Genomic DNA, 23,541 nt, shown 5'->3' with positions numbered 1-23,541 from the left:
TGATTGGAGTTTGCAGTGCACTGACTGAATGGGTGACAGAGACCTGTGTCTGAGCAAGAACTTGAATTGCCAAGACTGAGTGGCCAAGTGCCAGGAAATAGCAGTAGTGCAGATGGGTGTTCTACTGGCCAGCATAGATATGATGAGCTGAAAGCCTGGTTCTGTGCTGCCTGACACCATGACTGTAGGTGGGGAGAGAACAGATTATAAAAAGAAAGCTGCAAAGACTGGAGCTATCTGCCTGCACATGGAAGCTGACCCTATGTTTTGGAGTCTGATCAGAGGGCAGCATTGTTTGCAGGCGAAGCCTTGTTGCCTGCCACATGATTTAGATTCCAAAGGAAGAACAGAGCTCTCTTGTATCACCAGTGAGCAACTGACTAATGCATCTCATTACTCCTTCAATATTCACTTTCCAGACTATTTAATAGTTGTCTTCAACATTGCTTTGAAAATTATTCTGCAATTCACATCCTTGCAAGTGTATATATATCTACAGTTGTTTAATTTGAATCAACTCAGAAACAATTACTGATGCTTGCATATTGTCTGGTCAGTAGAAACCCACACTGCAATGCAGGACAACGATGACCAATCTGGGACACTTGGAGAATGCCTGAGTGTTTGAAATTCTGGGTTTGTTCTGAATTCAAAGCCCTACTACTGAGTGTCACCTTTGTTCTATGTAATCCTTAAACATTGTCAAAATAAATTGTGCCAAAGAAGTAATTGGGAGGAGGGACTCAAATAGGGAAAGCCAGCAGTCAGGGTGTGAGGCAGGAGGCAGAGAAGGGTAGCACTCGGACCCAAAATGTAGGGGAGAAAGAAGAAAAAGACAATAAACAAAGAATAAGAGGGGGTGGGTTTCTTAAATGTGTATATTTTAATGCTAGGAGCATTGTAAGAAAGGTGGATGAACTTAGAGCCTGGATTGACACCTGGAAATATGATGTTGTGGCGATCAGTGAAACATGGTTGCAGGAGGGCTGTGATTGGAAATTAAATATTCCAGGATTTCGTTGCTTCAGATGTGATAGAATTGGAGGGGCAAGAGGTGGAGGTGTTGCATTGCTTGTCAGGGAAGATATTACAGCAGTGCTTTGGCAGGATAGATTAGAGGGCTCGTCTAGGGAGGCTATTTGGGTGGAACTGAGAAATGGGAAAGGGGTAGCAACACTTATAGGGGTGTATTATAGACTGCCAAATGGGGAGCGAGAATTGGAAGAGCAAATATGTAAGGAGATCGCAGATATTAGTAGTAAGCACAAGGTAGTGATTGTGGGAGATTTCAATTTTCCACACATAGACTGGGAAACACATTCTGTAAATGGGCTGGATGGTTTGGAGTTTGTAAAATGTGTGCAGGATAGTTTTTTGCAGCAATACATAGAGGTACCTACTAGAGAAGGGGCAGTGCTGGACCTCTGTTAGGAAATGAGACAGGTCAGGTGGCAGAGGTATGCGTTGGGGAACAGTTCGGGACCAGTGATCACAATATCATTAGTTTCAATATAATTATGGATAGGGTCAGAACTGGACCTAGGGTTGAGATTTTTAATTGGAGAAAGGCTAACTTTGAGGAGATGCGAAAGGATTTAAAAGGAGTAAATTGGGACATTTTGTTTTATGGGAAAGATGTGGAAGAGAAATGGAGGACATTTAAAGGTGAAATTTTAAGAGTACAGAATCTTTATGTCCCTGTTCGGTTGAAAGGAAATAGTAAAAATTGGAAAGAGCCATGGTTTTCAAGGGAAATTGGACACTTGGTTCGGAAAAAGAGAGAGATCTACAATAATTATAGACAGCATGGAGTAAATGAGGTGCTTGAGGAGTATAAAGATTGTAAAAAGAATCTTAAGAAAGAAATTAGAAAAGCTAAAAGAAGATATGAGGTTGCTTTGGCAAGTAAGGTGAAAGTAAATCCAAAGGGTTTCTACAGCTATATTAATAGCAAAAGGATAACGATGGATAAAATTGGTCCATTAGAGAGTCAGAGTGGACAGCTATCTGCAGAGCCAAAAGAGATGGGGGAGATATTGAACAATTTCTTTTCTTCGGTATTCACCAAGGAGAAGGATATTGAATTATGAGAGGTAAGGGAAACAAGTAGAGTAGCTATGGAAACTATGAGATTCAAAGAAGAGGAAGTACTGACACTTTTAAAAAATATAAAAGTGGATAAGTCTCCAGGTCCGGATGGATATTCCCTAGGACATTGAGGGAAGTTAGTGTAGAAATAGCAGGGGCTATGACAGAAATATTTCAAATGTCATTAGAAACGGGAATAGTGCTGGAGGATTGGCATACTGCGCATGTTGTTCCATTATTTAAAAACGGTTCTAAGAGTAAACCTAGCAATTATAGACCTGTTAGTTTGACGTCAGTGGTGGGCAAATTAATCTTCTTCTTCGAGTACGTTGCAATCTCAGATGTATTTCTGCCAGTATCTGGCGCAGGTCACAGCTGGTCGGGTCGGTTCAGCCAGGTCCTGGGGGCTGCACTGGGGGGCGTGGTCACACTAGGTCCAGTAGGTGGGACATTGTCTGTCCTGCTCCACAGCTGCATGTGTCTTCTGCCTGGTAGTTCCATGCTTTCATAAGTGCTTTGCACCTCCCCTGCTCCACTCGCAATCTGTTGACGGTCTTCCAGGTTGGCCATGGGAGGTCGTGCCCGCTGGCGAGGCATTCAGTCGGAGTGATTCCTCTCTCCATCCAGTCGTGGGCTCGTGTGTTGAGCTGGTTCCATTCATCTTTCCAGATGTTGGTCCTTGCTGTTTCTTTGGTTGCCTGGAGAGGTGGGACTGTCTGCAAGAAACTGGCTCTGGATTTCAGTCGGGGTGGAGGTGCTGTGTGTCCGTGCAGGGGGTGCCTGGTATCGATATCCTGTGCTCTCCGCTCGTCTTGGGCGACGATGGATCGTCTGATATGGGGGGGGGGCAATACCAGCTAGGGCATAGAGGCACGGGACTGGCGTTGTCTTTATGCATCCCGTTATAATGCGGCAGGTGTCGTTGAGGGCTGTGTCAACCAGTTTGGTGTGGTGGGAGCGGCTCCAACTTGAGCACGCGTATTCAGCTGTGGAGAAGCACAGGGCTAGGGCAGTTGCACGGATGGTTGGTGGATCAGCGCCCCACTTTGAGTTTACCAGTTTGCGCAGGATGTTGTTGCGAGTGTTGACCTTGGCTTTGGTGTTCTGAAGGTGGGTTTTGAAAGAGAGTGTCCTGTCGAGTGTGACTCCGAGGTACACGGGGTGGAAGTGGTTGGAGAGTTTGTGGCCATCCCATGAGACGCTCAGCTGTTTTCCTGCATCTCGATTTTTAAGATGGAAGCTGCATAGTTGGGTTTTTGATGGGTTGGGTTTCAGGTGGTTGTTATTTAAAGTAGGTTGTCATCTCTTGGAGGGCGCTTTCCAGGACAGACTCGATCTTCTGGAAGTTCTCCTGTTGGGTGGTGATGCAGAGGTCATCAGCATAGATGAAGCGGCGGCATTGTGGGGGTAGTGGTTGGTCGTTGGTGTAGATGTTGAAGAGGAGGGGGGCCAGTATGCTGCCTTGTGGTAGGCCATTCTTTTGGGCTTTCCATTTGCTCTTCTCGTCGTTTAGTTGAACGAAGAAGCGCCTGTTGTTGAGAAGGCTTTTGATGACTTGGCACAGGTCGAGGTCACCAGTCATGTCAAAATGTTTCCTGATCATGGTGCGGTGCTGGACAGTGTCGTAGGCAGCGGTGAGGTCTATGAATGCTGCTCCGGTGATGAGTTTGCACTCAAAACCGTCCTCAATGTGTTGGGTGAGGTTCAGTAGCTGCCCGGCACAGGAGCGGCCAGGGCGGAAGCCAGCTTGATCTTTATTAAGCTTGGAGTCTATAAGTGGCATAAGGCATTGGAGTAGTAGCCTCTCGTAGAGCTTGTAGGTGATGCAGAGGAGGGAAATGGGTCTATAGCTCTTTGGGGATGATGGGTCCTTTCCAGGTTTGGGAATTGCGACAGTCTTGGCCTTTCTCCATACAGGTGGGGTTGTTTTCTGTGCCATGCATGAGTTCAGCATTGCTAGGAGCCAGGTCTTTGCTTTAGGTCCAAGGTGCTGTATCATTTCCGTCAGTACATCGTCGATTCCTGCTGCTTTCCCAGGTTTCAGCATGCTCATTGCAGCTTCGAGTTCTTCTAGGTCGAGGGGCTTGGTGAGAGCGCTGGCTGGTTGTAGGCGGTCTGTTACCGCTGTCCGGCGGTATTCTCCTGTGGGTCTGCGCCGGTTTTGGCTACGACCGTTTGCCACCAGCTGTGCTGCAACTGAGTTTGCTGTGACTGTTGTGAGCGTGGGCGGTGTGGGATGGTCTTCACCGAGGCGGCGGATTGTGGCCCATGTCTTCCTGCTGTTATTGGTCATGTTGATGTTTTCTATCAACTCCTTCCAGACTTGCCTTCGGTCCTCCCCGACTGTGTTCAACAGGGTCTCTCCGAGTTCCATGGTGGTGGAGGAGAAAGGGTCCTCGTGGTATGCCCTGTGGTAGGCTTTCAGTAGATCGCTGGATGTTTCCGACAGCCCGGGGATGTACTCGGTCTGGCATCCTCTTGGTATATGTCGCCTGGCTGACCTTTTCAGCAGTTCTGTGAACATGGTATAGTTGTTGGGGTGTGATGGAATGCTGGGGATGGAGTCTTCGATCTCCTGTTGGAATGACAGCCAGTCGGCCTTCCGCAGATTGAACCTTCTGCGGAAGGGGACGGTTGTTGCTTGGAGAGCGGATCGGATGGTTATGGTGATTGGCCGGTGTTGCGTATGGGGGATAGGGTCCAGGACCTCTTTCACAGCTCTGGATGATAGTTCGCTGCTCACACAAACAAGTTCTGGGTTATATCCTCGTTTCCATCTGGCACTGTGGAAAGATTTTGGCAGTTTGGTGTCATGGATCAGGGTCAGGTGTTTTGACTCGAGCCAGGTTTCGACTTCATCTCCATCTTGATTGTTCACTTCATAGCCCCACAATGAGCTATGGGCATTGAAGTCCCCAATGCTAATGTGGTATTTCCTCTTGCATCTGTCTGGCAGTTCAGAGTGGAGGAACGGACTTTGGGGGGGTTTATACACTGATGTGACAGAGATGTTTGGGAGGGCAACTGTGATGGTTTCCATTTGCCCTTCGGTGGTGTGGGTGCAGACCTCTTCGATCGCGAGGTTTGGTCTGCCGAATACAGCTGACCCATACTGTGTGTGTCGGATCTCGGCCACCAGCTTCATTCCAGGGATGGCTGGTCGGTGTTGTGTAGGGCCGGTGTGGGTTTCCTGCATGCACACTATGTCGAAGCGTTTGGCCGCTGTCGCTAGTATGTCTGCCTTGCATCTGGAGAAGCCTTCAATATTGATTGAGGCGATTGACAGTGCAGGCCCCGAGGAGGGCGAGTGTCTGTGGCACTTCGGCATCGGCATCTAGTAGATTGCTTGGGTAAGTATACAGATATTGGCCTACTGGTGGTAATAATATCACATTATACCATTCAGTGTTTCCCAGGCTGCACCACGGGGAGGTTTCTGTATTAGGCTAATTAATGGAAAGGATACTTAGAGATAATATATATAAGCATCTGGATAAACTATGAGATTCTGGATAAATAGGGTCTGATTAAGAACAGTCAACATGGATTTGTGCCTGGAAGGTCATGTTTGACTAATCTTCTTGAATTTTTTGAAGAGGTTACTCGGGAAATTGATGAGGATAAAGCAGTGGATGTTGTATATATGGACTTCAGTAAGGCCTTTGACAAGGTTCCTCATGGAAGGTTGGTTAAGAAGGTTCAATTGTTGGGTATTAATGGTGGAGTAGCAAGATGGATTCAACAGTGGCTGAATGGGAGATGCCAGAGAGTAATGGTGGATGGCTGTTTGTCAGGTTGGAGGCCAGTGACTAGTGGGGTGCCACATGGATCTGTGTTGGGTCCACTGTTGTTTGTCATGTACATCAATGATCTGGATGATGGTGTGGTAAATTGGATTAGTAAGTATGCAGATGATACTAAGATAGGTGGTGTTGTGGATAATGAAGTAGATTTTCAAAGTCTACAGAGAGATTTATGCCAGTTGGAAGAGTGGGCTGAAAGATGGCAGATGGAGTTTAATGCTGATAAGTGTGAGGTGCTACATCTTGGCAGGACAAATCAAAATGGGACGTACATGGTAAATGGTAGTGAATTGAGGAATGCAGTTGAACAGAGGGATCTAGGAATAACTGTGCACAGTTCCCTGAGGGTGGAATCTCATGTAGATAGGGTGGTAAAGAAAGCTTTTGGTGTGCTGGCCTTTATAAATCAGAGCATTGAGTATAGATGTTGGGATGTAATGTTAAAATTGTACAAGGCATTGGTGAGGCCAATTCTGGAGTATGGTGTACAATTTTGGTCGCCTAATTATAGGAAGGATGTCAACAAAATAGAGAGAGTACAGAGGAGATTTACTAGAATGTTGCCTGGGTTTCAGCAACTAAGTTACAGAGAAAGGTTGAACAAGTTAGGTCTTTATTCTTTGGAGCGCAGAAGGTTAAGGGGGGACTTGATAGAGGTCTTTAAAATGATGAGAGGGATAGACAGTTGACGTGGATAAGCTTTTCCCACTGAGAGTAGGGAAGATTCAAACAAGAGGACATGACTTGAGAATTAAGGGACAGAAGTTTAGGGGTAACATGAGGGGGAACTTCTTTACTCAGAGAGTGGTAGCTGTGTGGAATGAGCTTCCAGTGAAGGCGGTGGAGGCAGGTTCGATTTTATCATTAAAAAATAAATTGGATAGTTATATGGACGGGAAAGGAATGGGGGGTTATGGTCTGAGTGCAGGTAGATGGGACTAGGGGAGAATACGTGTTCGGCACGGACTAGAAGGGCCGAGATGGCCTGTTTCCGTGCTGTAATTGTTATATGGTTATTATATTATATGGTTATAATGAATCCAACGTGTAAAAGCTGTTTAAAAATGTATTAGAATAGGTGCAGGAGTAGGCCATTCTGCCCTTCTAGCCAGCACCACCATTCAATATCATCCAAAATCAGTACCTGCTTTTCCCCCCATATCCCTTGATTCCATTAGCCCTAAGAGCTAAATTTATCTCTCTTGAAAACACCCAGTGAATTGGCCTCCACTGGCTTCTGTGGCAGAGAATTTCACAGATTCACAACTCTCTGGGCGAATATTTTTCTCATCTCACTCCTAAAGGGCCTACCCCTTATTCTTAAACTGACCCCTGGTTCTGGACTCCCCCAACATCAGGAGCATTTTTTCCTGCATCCAGCCTGCCCATTAAAATGGTTATAACAGACTGGATCTGAATGCACACAATATAGAGAACTGAACCGTAGATGGCTGTACCAACCTCTCCTATTGGGGAAAATCCATACAAGCAGTGTGCAAGTAGGTGTGGATGACACGCCAAAATTACAGACCTCTCTTCATAGTTTTCAGTGAGGAAGTGCCCCCATTGAAAGTAAATAGAAAACAGGGCTGTAACCTCCTCAAAGGCTTTGAAACAATTGTCCAATAACAGCCAAAATTTGTACAATTCTTAAAGGATTTGTATTTTTCTTTTCCAAATAATATTTAAATTCAGGATTTTAATTCAAAATTACTTTTACGTTGGGACAGTTAACTATATACAAGCACACGTAATAGCATATTACCAGAAATCTAATTGAACCCCTGATTAAGTGACTTGCATTAGACAGGAAGTCTCAAGGGCCTGTCCCACTTACGTGTCCTTGGCACATAAATTACGCAACCTCATGGTCGCGTTGAGCCGCGACGGTCCCGTGATAGTCTCGTGCGATATCATGCGTACGGACAGCCGTCTGGAGCGCGTGACGTCATTTGAAGATGGACACAAAGCTGGAGTAGCTCAGTGGGACCGGCAGCATCTCTGGAGAGAAGCAATGGGTGACGTTTCGTGTTGAGACTCTTCTTCAGTCTGAAAAGAAGGATCTTGACCCAAAACATCACCCATTGCTTCTCTCCAGAGATGCTGCCAGTCCCGCTGAGTTACTCCAGCATTTTGTGTCCATCTTCAGTTTTCTTGGCCCTGCTCTGGGAGTAGAAGTGGGGGCGGATCCGGACCGCAACGGCCGTGAGCCCCAGGCTGAGTATGGCGATCGTTTGCCTGCTTCTGCTGCTGTTGGTGGTGAGACGTTGCGTCGCTCCAGGGTCTTGGGCCTGCCCCACTTTGGCCGTCTGTTACGCGACAGGCCGTTGGCGTGCTACAAAAATTTCGGCCACACGATGCCAGTGCGCCTCAATGCGACGATGTCGCGTAATTTGCATGCCAAGAACACGCAAGTGGGACAGGCCCTTCACTCCCTAGCCTAAAGCATCAAGTACTTCAGGTTTTCACTTGGATGTGTGTACTTGATTGAAGTGTACCTGAAGTGGTATTCCAGTGAAAGGGATTGTGACCACACTGGAAAAAATGTGCAGACTATTTTAGTTTAGTGTATTCAAACAGGACGTTTGGCACACGGGCTCCACGCCAACCAACAATCACCCATACACTAGTTCTATTCTACACACTTAACCCCATTAACTTACAAAGCTGCACATCTTTGGAATGTGGGAGGAAACTGGAGCACCTGGAGAAAACTCCATGGTCACAGGGAGCACGTACACACTTTACTTGAATCAACTTTTCAGGGATTCACTGCATTGAGAGAATATCTTTATTTAAGAATAAACAGGTAGTGCTATTATAACTTTTATTGACAATAGATCAATACTATTAATTTCATTTACATTTGTTGGAACATTTGGCATGTCATCCAATTTGAAATTAGGAACTTGCCCAATACTGCTGCATTGACAAATGAAAGATGTTTGGATGACAAGTGAAAGTGCTCGTGAAACTTCAGTGCCTATGTGTCACCTAGGTTATTTTTTTAATCCCAAACAATTCACACTCCAAAAAAAGGATTTAATTCTTTAAGCAACACCATGTTAAAGCAAGGAGTACTTGGGACTGATGACTAGTTTAAATGTTAGAACAAATCTTTTCACCCACCCCCCATGCTGATGTGGACAGATGAAGCCCAACACACACTCATACTACAGCCTGTTCAAGTTAACATATTTCACTGGCTGGTATGTAGGAACAAGTTGCAGTTCCTATTTTCAGAGTAAATTCAGGCATTGCATTAATAAATGTGATACTTTGACAACGTAATTTCCTGATCAGTATTGGGAAATACAGAAACATACATTGCAATTATGCAGTGCTAGAAATACTAGGACAGGACACATTGAAATTGATAGGATACTGTAAATAAATTGAGACAAAGTAGTTTGGTGGAATGTTGTACAATCTCTTAAAATACAAATTTAGTCAAATAGCAAGGTCAAAGTTTATATGCCAAGAATTAACAAGTTTAACATAAGGCAATTTACCCAACAAGTAGAACTTAAGGGTGGTTACACTATTCCTTAATTCCATCCATTGCAATCATCTCCTGTGGTGGTGATTGAGGATTCTCAGTGAGCTGTGGGGCAAAAGGACCAACCATCCAGTTGAGAGGAGTGTTGTGAAGCACATAGTCCATCACCCCATCCATGGACTCACGAATCTTCAACATCTGCTCCCTGCTTTGTGCCAGGAGCTGCCCAGACAGATCCCCAAAGGAATGTGCAGAAGAAAACGAGGTGTGGATGGTCTCTGCCGTTTTGCGGATCTGTTGTACTTTATCTTGAATGTGCTGGGGAAGACCATGAACATTCGAAACCAAGGTGCGACAGGTTGTCTGTAGTTGTTGAGTGAGACCATGGGTCATGGTCAGCATTCGAGATTCAAGTTGCTGCAATAAAAACAAAGAATTTAAACGAGTAAATCTACAAACTAAACCCAAAACTAATGCCAAGATCTGGTTAGGGCACCAAACACAGCTGCTACACCCGAATGTACCACTAGATGCATTTTATGAAATCATTTGAATCAATGCAAATTAGTCACAGATTCCAGGGGAAATTTACAAATAGTTCTAATTCAGTAATGTCAGATTAGCCATCCAGCACTTGCCAAGTAATCTTTGTGATAGCCAACTGGAGTAAAGTCACAATCACTAACTTTATTGCAGCTATTTGGATTTCACGATAATGAACGTGTATTTAATTTCCAAGGAAACAAGGGTATTTTAATCCTAATACCTCGAGATCCTAAAACCCAAATATATTAGTTTACTCATTGAAATGTTCTGTGGCTACAAGATTAAAAAGTAGAGTCTTCACTCCTATAGGTTTCAGGGTTGTTCCATTTCCTACCTCTGTTTTCGGAGCACTTTGTTCCTCTACTTTAGCATCAGGTTGACTTTTCACCCAGTCATCCCAGGACTGATGTAGTTTCTCCTGAACACCATGGAGTTTCTGATTTGCCGAATCCACTCCTTTCTTTGCAAATTCAATCTATAAACAAACCTGATTATAAGATGCTGCATAAAAACACCTTCAAATTTGTCCCTCACCAATTCTCCCCAGCAAGAGTGCACAAGACTGAGTTTTATCACAAAGCCCTTTAGATGCTTGCAGAGTATTGAAAGGTGTTAACATAAGAGATGTTCTTGGCCAATACAAATATTCACATATGCCATTGTGGCGGTGCACATTATTACCCCAGAATAGTGAAGGTGTAAACTGAAGAAACTCAGCGGTTCAGCCAACACTCCATTACATCAAAATGGTTTTTAAACCCCTGAGGAATGGTGTCCACCTGCCCAAAATTAATGGTGAAGGGAACATGAAAAGGTTTAGAAGGATATGGGCCAAACACAGGCATTTGGTCAAGTAGATGGGGCACCATTTCTATGTTGCATGACCAGCAGGAAGTGGATATGGACGTGGCATCCAACACGTGGACATCAAATGTCTACCTTGTACAGTGTAAACAAGAATAGAGTTACAGGAAATATAAGTGCACTTGCAGAGAGCCAACTCGTGCTCAATGGGCCAGACCACATCCAAGCTGCAACTCAAGTGCTTAAAGATAGAACAGCACATAATTTATGGTTTAAGCAGCTAAAATAATTCTTACCAGATCCATTGTGTTGTGAAGTTGAGAGATGATTTCTTGGCTGCTTTGCCTGACCTTCTGCATCTTACCAGTGGAGTGCTGATATGCTCTGTGACGAACCTTGGAGGACAAAGATCCCAAACGCACGTAGTAACTTGACTCTTGTACTGGGGCCAACTCAAAACCTTCTGTAGATGTGGCCAGTTTTGCTGGAATACAGGAAAGGTTAGAGGTGGTTTAGGGCTCTTGTACATTAGACACCAACTAGATTTAATGTACTAATCAAAACTGCCATTTACGTTGAAATTTCTAGCATTTATTTGAAGATAGATTATAGAAGCTATGATTGTGAGGTTATCCACTTTGGTGGCAAGAACAGGAAGGTAGATTCTCTGAATGGTGTCAGGTTAGGAAAAGGTGAAGTACAAGGAGACCTGGGTGTGCTTGTATAACAGTCACTGAATAGTAAGCATGCAGGCACAGCAGGCAGTGAAGAAAGCAAATGGCATGTTGGCCTTCATAACGAGAAGAGTTGAGAAAAGGAGCAAAGAGGTCCTTCTGCAGTTGTACAGGGCCCTGGAGTATTGTGTGCAGTTTTGGTCTCCTAAGGACATTCTGGCTATTGAGGGAGTGCAGCGTAGGTTCACCAGGTTAATTCCCGGGATGGCGGGACTGTCATATGATGAAAGAATGGAGTGACTGGATTTGTATGCACGAGGGAATCTTATAGAAACACAAAATTAAGAAAAATGGACACGCTAGATCAGGAAACATGTTCCTGATGTTGGGGGAGTCCAGAACCAGGGTCAGAGTTTAAGAATAAGTGGTAGGCCATTTAGAACTGAGATGAGGAAAAACCTTTTCACCCAGAGTGGTGAATTTGTGGAATTCTCTGCCTCAGAAGGCAGTGGAGGCCAATTCACTGGATGCATTCAAAAGAGTTAGATAGAGCTCTTAGGTATGGGGAGAAGGCAGGAACGAGGTAGTGAGTGGATGATCAGCCATGATCACATTGAATGGCTCGAAGGGACGAATGGCCTTCTCCTGCACCTATTTTCTATGTTTCTATGATACAACTTTAAAATATTGGTTATGGTACGACTGGAATAGTGGTCAGTACTGGTCAGCACACTGTAGGAAAACTTGCACGAGGAGATTCACCAGGATGTTGGTATGGGGCGACAGGATAGGCAGAGATCATTATTGTTCAAACAGATTTACAGCATAGACAGGAAGTATATTTATAGGTAGGCGATGGTCAAAGTGTCCACTTGTGTTGTCAAAGTGTCCACAATTGTTGGTGTCCACCATATCCAAGACGGTCGGTGGTGCATTGCACAAAGAAAGTCATGACTTAGTCATGACAAAGAAAGTCTTCGACCAAATCTGAAAACATTGATTCAGAAGGTTTAAGATAAAGACTGACAACACCGATTGTCACAGTATCCAACCTTCCTGCCCACCATACAGAAGGCAACTTATACAAACCAAGTTTCTTACCTAGTTCTTCTTCAGTCAAAGGAAGATAATGATCAACCATCTCCTCAGATTTGTTGAGTGCGTTGTCCACACCAGTGGCCACCATCTGGCCAACTTTGGATGTCATGACAGTGTTTACTCCTTCAACCACCACATTTCTGGTCTTTTCAATGCTATTGTGTACAGCTCCCTTGGCCATGTCAACTACACCAGTCACAGTGTTGGAGACTGCATCTTTTGCTCCAGTGATGGTGGATGAAACAAGCACCTTGGTGTCTGCAACAACCTGCAAAGAGGACAATTTGGTATCCAATGGTGACAAGAACAAAGTTCCATCTTTCTGGTTTTCACTTTTGTAATTGTTGAATGGATTAATTTGCCATTACCAATAACAATGTAAACTTTAACATTTGTTCAGAGAGAATAGCACTTTGAATGGCAATACTTACATTAGTGCAGCAATTTCTATAGCTTACAGAAATTACATTGACAGATAAAAGTCTTTAATACCACTGACTAGTCAGATATTGGACTATGCAATCAAATCAGGTTCTTGCAAGTGAAGGCTTTATTTGCCATTTATACCAAATGAAGCACATGGCACCCCAAAGCTGGAGTTTGCACACTTTTCCAAAGCCACTTTTGCAGGGTAGACGTTCCTTACCTGGGGTGTGGATTGTTGCAGGATTGGAAGCTTCTCTTCCAGTTTATCCAACCCCATACAGGCATACTCATTAGCTGCTGCAACTGAAGAGAACCCAGTTTAGTTACACAGTACTTATAAATGCAATAAACCCCCTCACCCACAATTACACAACAACCTTGTATCCCACATGGTTGCCATGACCCGGTCAAGTTACGCAACACAATCTTCCCGCTAGAAGTCCACATCAGGTGGTGGGCCAGAGTACATTTGTACTTGCCCCAAAATTCCAGCATTAAGGGCATAAGTGACAAATGTTTATACCAAGGGATACAGATCATGGTCAATACTTTGTATGGATGCCCTTAAGAAAAACTTCATTAGGAGCAGGAAGATAAACTGAAAGCATTTCAAGGCTTGAAACTTCTTGTGAACAGGCCAAGTGGCAGTAAGAAACAGTTCAATCACAACTACCTCTATAGGGTCATCATGAGATGTAGCATCAAGGTCTAAATCAGAATGCAACTAATTCCATGTTTTATCTAGATATATGTCTTACTTTGTGGTTCCAGCTTGTTCATGATGGGCTTGGCACCACTGACAGCCACAGCAGAGATTGCCATCACTCCCTGTTCAGCTACATCACACACAGTCTTCATGTAGGGGTGGTTCTCCTTTGTGTTGTTATAAACAGCTGACACCATATCATAGGCAGAGCTCACAAGAGGCAGGTTTGTAACCCTGTTCACCACATTCTGAAATAAAGTTATGACATTTATTCCATTAACACAAGCCCCAAATCAGGTCTAAATATCAGTCACTTCCCACTTCACATTACCAGCAATGGGATATAATATTCAGGCCCCTGCACGTGGATCACATGGATCTTCGACACCATCCCCACCCCCAAGTTTTAAAGTTTATTTTAATATACATAACTGAGGCTGAATTCCAAAGATTCAAAGCCATTACATTAGTGAATCACCAGCATTGACAATCCCTCATTCTAGTTAGCCCAACTTTGTCTCAAAACCTTGATAATTTACACGATCAGTTCTATCAAACTGAAGATGGGTCTCGACCCAAAACGCCACCTATTCCTTCTCTGCCTGTCCCGCTGAGTTACTCCAGCATTTTGTGCCTATTCCCTCATGGTAGCTTGGCTGAAATTGTACAAAGACTCAGCGCATAGTCTGTGAAACCATTCTTTTCCACCAGAAGCGTGTAACTCTTTCTTATTTCTTCTCTTTCTGCAATACAGGTGACACTAACAGAATGTATTGGAGCCTACCAAAGAGAAGGCAATTTGGGATTTGATGTTGTCTAAAGGAACTCAAGGTAAAGGAACCAATTTTGGAGAGTCCAGAGGTCACAGTTTAAGAATACAGGGGAGGCCATTTAAAACTGAGTTGAGAAAAAACCTTTTTCACCCAGAGAGTTGTGAATTTGTGTAATTCTCTGCCACAGAAGGCGGTGGAGGCCAATTCATTGGATGAATCTAAAAGAGTGTTAGATAGAGCTCTTGGGGCCAGCTGAAACAAGGGGCATGGGGAGGAGGCAGGAACGGGTTACTGATTGTGGATGATCAGCCATGATCACAATGAATAGCGGTGCTGGCTCGAAGGGCCGAATGGCCTACTCCTGTACCTAATTTCCTGTTTCTAATGTCCCTTTTACACTGATCAAATCAGCTCTCCTGCATCGGCTCAAACTGAACATTTTACTGGGAGAATCTCCACAGCTCAAAGACCCACTGAATGTTGTCAAAAACCCTACACACAATTGTAGTTTTCATTGGAGTGGGAGCCTGCCAGGTTCCAAATGCCACATCCATCCCTAGCAAACCTCCATTCCCTCAGAGGTACAGCAGAGCTAGGCCAGTCAGCCAACATGTCCATGCAGGCAAATGTAACATAATGGGCTGGTCCCATGTTCCTGCATTTGGCCCATGGCCCTCTAAACCTTCCTGTCCATATATCTATCTAAATGTCTTTTAAATGTCTCAATTTCCTCTGCTTCTATTCCTTCCTCCACCAGCAGCTTATTCCAAATAAAGACAATCCTTTACGTGATAACGTCACCCCCCCATAAATCACTCTACCTCCCCTCAAGGCCATGTCCTTTTGTTTTAGAAAACTCTAACCAGGGAATAACAGATTGTTCATTTTATCCGTGCCCCTCATGATGTTCTATGACTCAAGAATGCCTCCCATGCTGGAAACAATAAAGTCACCCTCAGCCTTCTACATTCCAAAGAAAAACATCCCAGCCTCTAACCTCTTTATAACTTCAGTTCAGTCAACATTCTGGTGAATCACTTCAGCATCCTTTCCAACTTAATGACATTCTTCCTATAGCTGGACAGCCAGAACTGCACACAGCATCGCAAGTGTGGTCTCACCAATGATATCAGCTGCAACACAATGACCTACCTTCCATACTTAATACCTTCCCCAAGAAGGCAAGTTTGCCAAATGCCTTCTTCACAACACTCCAGGTCTGTAACATACAACGTGCAAGTCTTCCCTTGATTGGCATTACCAAAGTGAAACATCCAAGTTAAATTCCATTCGCTATTACTTTCCCAACTTATAGAGATCATGTTGCAAACTTTAGATATCCTTTCTCTACTCCTGCACCTATTGTCTAATGTCTCACTGCCCACTATTGGTGTAACTGGTGTCCTTTACTCATTACAACCTCAAAACTCAGATTTGTCAAAACAAGATTTTCCTTCCATCAGCTGACAACTAAATGAAATTCCATCAACTTCAACACTGATATATTTCACCTCATTCACTCTGCACCAGTTATTCTCCACTACAAACTCATTTTCCATTCAAGTGGAAATTGAGAGTGCAGTGGTTTAAAACAAAACAGACCGCATCAAATTTACACTAAAAATCCATTACAGCAAAACTGAATCTAGCCCATTTTGCAGACTTTATGACTGCCATTCTTAACAATGTTTATATTCACATGGGTTGTTAGATGAGTCCCAGTCATCATGAGCTAGACACCACAAGATTATCACACTTTTACTTCATGTTGTCCCAGACTTCAACTACGGAACCATCCAATCATCACAGCTCGGCCAAAACAAAGTGTTGCTCAAACCAATTTCTCCAGCTGCTGTTGCATTTAATTTCACAAAACTGTCCACCCGTCTCACTGAGTTTAAACCTTTCTACAACCCAAAACCTGCCACTATTAGTTAGGACCTTAAAAATGTCTCAGCAAAATTAGTTTCTAGTTAAAATGTTATGACAGGAGATGCAACAATATTAACTTCAAATTCACTTCTGGACTGTAAAAGATTGGAGTAAAACAAATCCACAATGACTGATGTTTGAAGATCACGACCTGTTGCTTTGCAAGATAAAAGGGCTTCGATTACAAACAAGATTTCATACAATATATTAATTTCATCGAGAAGAAATGCCACAATTTGTTGTGCGATTGGACACGTACAAGACCCCAACAGACTTGCCCTCAAATCCTCATCTTGCTCCCCAAAGTGGGGAGAGGGGGGGGGGGGAGAAAGAGAGAGAGAGAGGCTTGAACTGGGTTTTCATCCCAACTGGCCATGGGAAACTACAGCAGCCATTTTGAAGAATTGTAACACGGTTTTATCAACTACAATGGAGCAATGTTAACAAAACAGCAAGGTTGTTTTATGCTTAAAGCAAGGAAATTTAAAATAAAGAATTTGCTAAATAGAAAGAAAAGAGAATGCCAAATTAAAAGCAAAGAAACGTTTTTCCGCTCATTTCACAATCGGGCAGTGTCTGAGTTACAGAAGTTTTACAGAAGTGGGTGAAAGGTTGCAGCTCGAGTTTGTGAGTCAGATAGCGACAATTCCCGGCTCAGCCCACATCGCTTCAACTCGTGACCCCGGAGCCGTGTTGCAACCACCGTGGTCTGGAGCCGGGGGGCGGGGGGGGGGGGGGGGGGGGGGGGAGGGGTGGGGTGGTCAGTGCGGCCGGAATGAGACCAGGGTCAGGGACAGGGTCGGTACCTTCTGCTCGTCGCCAACAACGGCCACTTCAACGTTTGTAGACACTTCGGATGCCATGGCGGAAATCTATGGAGAAGAAACAGGTCAAATCAGGCGCTTCAACTCTTCACCCGAATCAGGGACAAGTCCCGGCCAAATAAAGTTATTAACTCAGGATGGTACACAAAATTGCTGGAGGAACTCAGCGGGTGCAGCAGCATCTATGGAGCGAAGGAAATAGGCGACGTTTCGGGCCGAAACCCTTCTTCAGACTGCAGACAAAGTTATTAACTCGTCGGCAGAGATCGGTTGGGGGATAAAAACTCCACAAAAATAAAGTTTCTAACTATATCTTTAAAGAGGTAAAATACTGGAAAACATTTGCGTAACCGTCACAGTTACTTTGAACATGAATGAACGAGGGGAGGGGAGGCGAGGGGAGTGGAGACGAGACGAGGGGAGCGGAGACGAGGGGAGCGGAGACGAGGGGAGCGGAGACGAGGGGAGCGGAGACGAGGGGAGCGGAGACGAGGGGAGCGGAGACGAGGGGAGCGGAGACGAGGGGAGCGGAGACGAGGGGAGCGGAGACGAGGGGAGACTCGCCGACCCGTGAGACACAAACACACGCACAGCCACCAACCTGTATTAGACGCTGACTTCTCCGGACTGGGGACTGGGAGCCGCGACCGATGATTTAAACCCCCGGTGACGGGTCGGGTGGGGCCCTGAGCGATTGACAGCAGCTCCAACCAAAGATAATAGAGGAGTAACTATCTTTGGTTCCAACCAGCCAACCTTGAACGAAGCAAACCGAAAGCAGTCACGGGTCAATGAGAATGGGCGGTGTCGGCATGGAGGAGATGACGGGGTGGGCAGTGGAGCAAGATCACAGATCTTTTTTTGAATCACATTTCATTGTAAATGTAGAATTACAAGTCTGTAGAAGGGACGCGACCCGAAACGTCACCTATCCATGTTCTCCAGAGTTGCTGCCTGACCCGTTGAGATACTCCAGCACTTTTTTTGGTAAACCATCTCCTGCAGTTCCTTGTTCCAGAATCACAAAATGCAGATTGAGCTATTTGAGTCATTTATTTATTTGAGTCATGCCAAAGTACTATGCCTGGATGTAATGAGAGGAAGTATTGGATATTATTATGACTTTTTACAACTATCCTTTGTGCTGAAGTTGGTTTAGGTGAGGATTTGTGCAACATGGTTTAAGAACCTGGCAGATGACGGAAGAAGCTGTTCTTGAATCTGGATGAAACGGTTCTCGAGATTCTGTACTTCTTTCCGGATTCTAACAGAGGTGAGGATGGTGTAGATCTATGGTGACATTAGCAATCATTTGGAGGCAGCATTATAGAGAGGTCTATATTCATGATGGACCGGGCAATGTCCATCATGTTCTGCAGCCTCCTTCATTGTTGACCATTCGAATGATGGAACTAAGCAATGAGTAACCAGTCTGTGTGCGTTCCATGAGGAATGCAGTGTGTCCTGTATAGATCAGGAGAGATTTGTGTGCTCAGGAATTTGAAGCTGCTGATTCTCTCCACGCCTGTTCCCTGAATGAAGAAGGATGTTCCAGCCCTCGGCACTTTCTTGGAACAAATACATAGCTCCCAAAAGTGGTGACACAGAGATATTCTTATACTCAATGCCCCTAGCAATGAAGGCAAACATACCATATGCCTTCTTTACCACCCAATCTTCTTGAGCTGTCAACTTGGACTCCAAGATCCCTCTGAACATCAATGCTGTTAAAGATCTTGCCATTAATCGTATACTCTCAAGTCCCAAAGTGCAACACCTCACACTTGCCTCTGTCTTTTATGCCATTCACCTTGAATCCCGTAAATCTTAATCTACGGAGATCAGCCTACCATGAAGGACTTTATCAAATGCCTGAGTAAAGTCCATGGATACAACATCCACCACCCTACCCTCATCAATCTCTTTTGTCACCACCTCAAAAACACTCAATCAAATGAGTAAAACCCCTGTCCCACGGTACGAGTTCATTCCAAGAGTTCTCCCGAGTTTGCCCTGATTCGAACTCGGAGATTTACGGAAAAGGCCACTCGTCGGTACTCGGGGCTCTCGTGGACATTTTTCATCATGTTGAAAAATCTTCACGAGTCTTCCCGTGCTTACCTGCCATTAGCGAGTGTTCCCGAGTACCTGCCGTTAGCGTTAAGAGACGTCCCGAGCTCTGACGTACCCGCTACGTTCATTCTCCGTGCTTACCACGAGTTTGATTTTATTTAAACTCAGGAGAGCTCTTAGAATGAACTCACACCATGGGACAGGGCCATAAGACATGACCTGCCGCATTCTCTATAATAGTTCCCTTACCACTGATGGAGGCTCACTGGCCTTGGATTCCCTCTATTCCCCTTTTTAAACAAAAGAACAGCATTGGTCGCTCTCCAGTCCTCCGGGACCTTGCCTGTGGCTAGAGAAGAAAAAAAGATCCTCTTCAAGCCCCCACCCCCACACACACACACACAATCTCCTCTCTTGCTTCCCTCAATAACCTGGGATAGATCCCATCAGGCCCATCAGATCCCATCAGGCCCAGGGGACATCCACCTTAATGCTTTTCAAGAGCCTTAGCACTACCTTCTCGATCTCAAACTGCCCTAGCATAATTGTAGTCTCCTTCTTTTCAGTGAATACAGGTATTCATTTAATACCTCACCTGCATCCTCTGACTCCGCATAGATTCCTTCCTTTATCTGACCTTCTCCCAGGTCACCATCTTGATTTAATGTGTGTATAAACTGCCTTTGAGATTTGCCTTAATCTGACTTGCCAATGACATTTCATGGCTGCCTTTGGCCGTTCTACACCCACTAGAGTTCCTTCCTACTCACCATATTCCTCAGAAGCACCATCTGATGCCATCAGATGGAAATATTCTCAATTCTCATTGAATCCAGCATTGGACAGAAGAACTAGAGTTGAAGTTGTAACATGTTGACCTGTGGCCTCTACAGTGATGAAGACATCGGAAAGCACCAGATTGGAATAAATTAATCTGGGAAGACATTGGCTAAATGAAGGAGCCAACAAGGATTTGTTACAAAGTCGTATTGGCGAGATTGAATTCTTTCCAGGCACAGTAAATAATTACAAGAAACACTGAATGTGAAACATGCTTAATGTTAACAAAGGGGGAGGTGAAACTAGTTTACTAATCGTGCCAATGACATTTCATGTCCCCTTTGACCATTCTAACCACCCACCAATAGTGACAGTGGGCAGATCCACAAGATAGTGCTGGAGGAACTTGGCAGGTCAGGTGGCAGTTGTGGAGACAATTAACAATTGATATTCAGGTTAGGACGATTCAGTGTGAGGATTCAAGTTTGTAGCACCTGCAGTTTGCATCTCCAGACCCTTTATAGATTGGGAACTTCATACAGATTGCTTAACAATCCATTTTTATTTAATTACTCCTTAATTTTCCAAGGTGTCTGGACTTTTCCAAGGTGTAGTGAACATAATTCAGTTTGCAGATGATAAGATCTAGTTAAGATTGCTCAAGACTTGTTTAACAAAGATGTGCAGGTTTGTAGGGTAATTGGCTTCTGTAAATTGACCCTAGCGTCTAGGATAGAACTAGTGTAAAGGTGATTGTTGGTCAGCTTGGGGTCTGTTTCCACACTATATCTCTAAACTAAATCAGGTGGTGAAATAGGCTGAAGCATGGCTTGTATTTATAGTATGCACTTTGAAATGCATTTATATGTAAATAAAATTGTAAATGGGCAAATTAAATGGTGACCAAGTTGCCCATTAACATTATTCCTATCAGATAACAAGTGGTCAAAGATTCCATTCACGACATGAAGAAATGTGCTAGAATCTCAATTACAGGAGAAGCAGCACTTCTAGGCTTGAACAATTCTGACACTGTTGGTAAAACGGAGACTTTTAGAAGGGAATACATGAATCTTCCATGAGATTAATGAGGGCCTTCTGTATGAGGTGAAGACAAATAGGACTCTTCATTGGAAGACAAGTTGTCAAAAGTAGCCCAATAAAAATTTGACAGGTTTTAATAGGGAAATAACGGACAGCAGGCAGAATAACCAAATACATTGGAAACTGGATTTTAGGAGTGAGCTGGGCGTGACAAATATTACAAAGAAGGCATCATGTGCTAGTGCAACAAGAACAGGTTCACTTTAAGTGGGACATTGAGCAAGTTAAGTGTGGCTCAGAATGAGCAGCCAACTGGGGTGGATGGACAATGCTAGTGTTGGGGTACATGGACAATGCTAGTGTTGGGGTGATACATGGAATCTAATAATAGATCTAAACCAGCACCCAAAACAAGGTGAGGCAGAGGGTCAGACCAATGTCAACTTAAATCCTTGAATCTTGCCTCAAGTCCCATTGCAGGGCACATGCTCCACATTAAACTGGCAATGACTTAAGGAACTGGGTAAAATTTGAAGCCACATCTGAATCAGGGACTAAAGACAGTTAATAAGGATACAACATGGGTTAGAAATGAGCCTAATATTAACGTGTAATTTCACTCATTTCATGGCAATGAAAACTGAAGTGCTAAATATATTATTGGCAGCATTAGACTGATAGAAACTGCCCATCCCAGGGATGTTACATCAAATTGGAAGTCTGAAATAGATTATGACATGGCAAGGCAATTTCTGAAGGCTGTGGAACAAACATACAGACCTAGAAGGTGTTAGAGTTCATATTTACAATAGCAAGTCTTGTTTCCATAGACAGCCAAGTAGAATTGAATAAAGACTAAACACCAATTCCCTAGGAAAGCACACTTATTACTAGAGCACTCGGAGAACTTGCCATCTTAGAAACATAGAAACATAGAGAATAGGTGCAGGAGTAGGCCATTCGGTCCTTCGAGCCATTCGATATGATCATGGCTGATCATCCAACTCAGTATCCCATCCCTGCCTTCTCTCCATACCCCCTGATCCCTTTAGCCACAAGGGCCACATCTAACTCCCTCTTAAATATAGCCAATGAACTGGCCTCAACTACCTTCTGCGGCAGAGAATTCCAGAGATTCACCACTCTCTGTGTGAAAAAAGCTTTCCTCATCTCGGTCCTAAAAGATTTCCCCCTTATCCTTAAACTGTGACCCCTTGTTCTGGACTTCCCCAACATCGGGAACAATCTTCCTGCATCTAGCCTGTACAACCCCTTAAGAATTTTGTAAGTTTCTATAAGATCCCCCCTCAATCTTCTAAATTCTAACGAGTACAAACCGAGTCTATGCAGTCTTTCTTCATATGAAAGTCCTGACATCCCAGGAATCAGTCTGGTGAACCTTCTCTGTACTCCCTCTATGGCAAGAATGTCTTTCCTCAGATTAGGAGACCAAAACTGTACGCAATACTCTAGGTGTGGTCTCACCAAGACCCTGTATAACTGCAGTAGAACCTCCCTGCTCCTATACTCAAATCCTTTTGCTATGAATGCTAACATACCATTCGCCTCCTTCACTGCCTGCTGCACCTGCATGCCTACTTTTAATGACTGGTGTACTATGACACCCAGGTCTCGTTGCATCTCCCCTTTTCCTAATCGGCCACCATTTAGATAATAGTCTGCTTTCCTGTTTTTGCCACCAAAGTGGATAACCTCACATTTATCCACATTATACTGCATCTGCCATGCATTTGCCCACTCACCCAGCCTATCCAAGTCACCTTGCAGCCTCCTAGCATCCTCCTCACAGCTAACACTGCCCCCCAGCTTCGTGTCATCCGCAAACTTGGAGATGTTGCATTCAATTCCCTCATCCAAATCATTAATATATATCGTAAATAGCTGGGGTCCCAGAACTGAGCCTTGCGGTACCCCACTAGTCACTGCCTGCCATTGTGAAAAGGACCCGTTTACTCCTACTCTTTGCTTCCTGTCTGCCAGCCAGTTCTCTATCCACATCAATACTGAACCCTCAATACCGTGTGCTTTAAGTTTGTATACTAATCTCTTATGTGGGACCTTGTCGAAAGCCTTCTGAAAGTCCAGATATAACACATCCACTGGTTCTCCCTTATCCACGAAAAATTCTATAAGATTCGTCAGACATGATTTACCCTTCATAAATCCATGCTGACTTTGTCCAATGATTTCACCACTTTCCAAATGTGCTGCTATCCCTTCTTTAATAACTAATTCTAGCAGTTTCCCCAATACCGACATTAGACTAACTGGTCTGTAATTCCCCGTTTTCTCTCTCCCTCCCTTTTTAAAAAGTGGTGTTACATTTGCTACCCTCCAATCCTCAGGAACTACTCCAGAATCTAAAGAGTTTTGAAAAATTATCACTAATGCATCCACTATTTCTGGGGCTACTTCCTTAAGTACTCTGGGATGCAGTCTATCTGGCCCTG

The 23,541-nt window shown here is 44.2% G+C and overlaps 1 protein-coding gene and 1 long non-coding RNA gene across 4 annotated transcripts in view; one reads left to right on the top strand and one right to left on the bottom strand.

Annotated features, from left to right (window-relative positions):
• Positions 1-8,664: 8,664 nt before the first annotated feature.
• LOC116989669 (perilipin-2-like) overlaps positions 8,665-23,541 on the bottom strand; it is a 31,912-nt gene continuing 17,035 nt past the window's right edge. Inside the window, exons 3-10 of one of the 3 annotated variants that reach the window (XM_033047272.1) lie at positions 20,125-20,131; positions 17,156-17,221; positions 13,697-13,892; positions 13,159-13,241; positions 12,516-12,780; positions 11,037-11,224; positions 10,271-10,411; positions 8,665-9,807 (exon numbers count right to left, since the gene is read on the bottom strand). In XM_033047272.1, the coding sequence (XP_032903163.1) occupies positions 9,433-9,807; positions 10,271-10,411; positions 11,037-11,224; positions 12,516-12,780; positions 13,159-13,241; positions 13,697-13,892; positions 17,156-17,212 (1,305 nt within the window). In that variant the 5' untranslated portion in view covers positions 17,213-17,221; positions 20,125-20,131 and the 3' untranslated portion in view covers positions 8,665-9,432. Of the gene's footprint in view, positions 9,808-10,270; positions 10,412-11,036; positions 11,225-12,515; positions 12,781-13,158; positions 13,242-13,696; positions 13,893-17,155; positions 17,222-17,505; positions 17,530-17,774; positions 17,797-20,124; positions 20,132-23,541 lie in introns of those variants that run through there. The other 2 variants (XM_033047270.1, XM_033047271.1) reach the window with 2 other exon arrangements.
• LOC116989670 overlaps positions 17,791-23,541 on the top strand; it is a 50,657-nt gene continuing 44,906 nt past the window's right edge. The window contains exon 1 of the long non-coding RNA XR_004416283.1: positions 17,791-18,446. This is a non-coding gene — a long non-coding RNA (uncharacterized LOC116989670). The remainder of the gene's footprint in view (positions 18,447-23,541) is intronic.

The sequence above is a fragment of the Amblyraja radiata genome, chromosome 29 (genome assembly GCF_010909765.2).
Source record: "Amblyraja radiata isolate CabotCenter1 chromosome 29, sAmbRad1.1.pri, whole genome shotgun sequence".
Classification (NCBI taxonomy): domain Eukaryota; kingdom Metazoa; phylum Chordata; class Chondrichthyes; order Rajiformes; family Rajidae; genus Amblyraja; species Amblyraja radiata.
The sequence above is the reverse complement of the archived record's forward strand: the minus strand, read 5'-3'. Positions and strand labels throughout refer to the sequence as shown.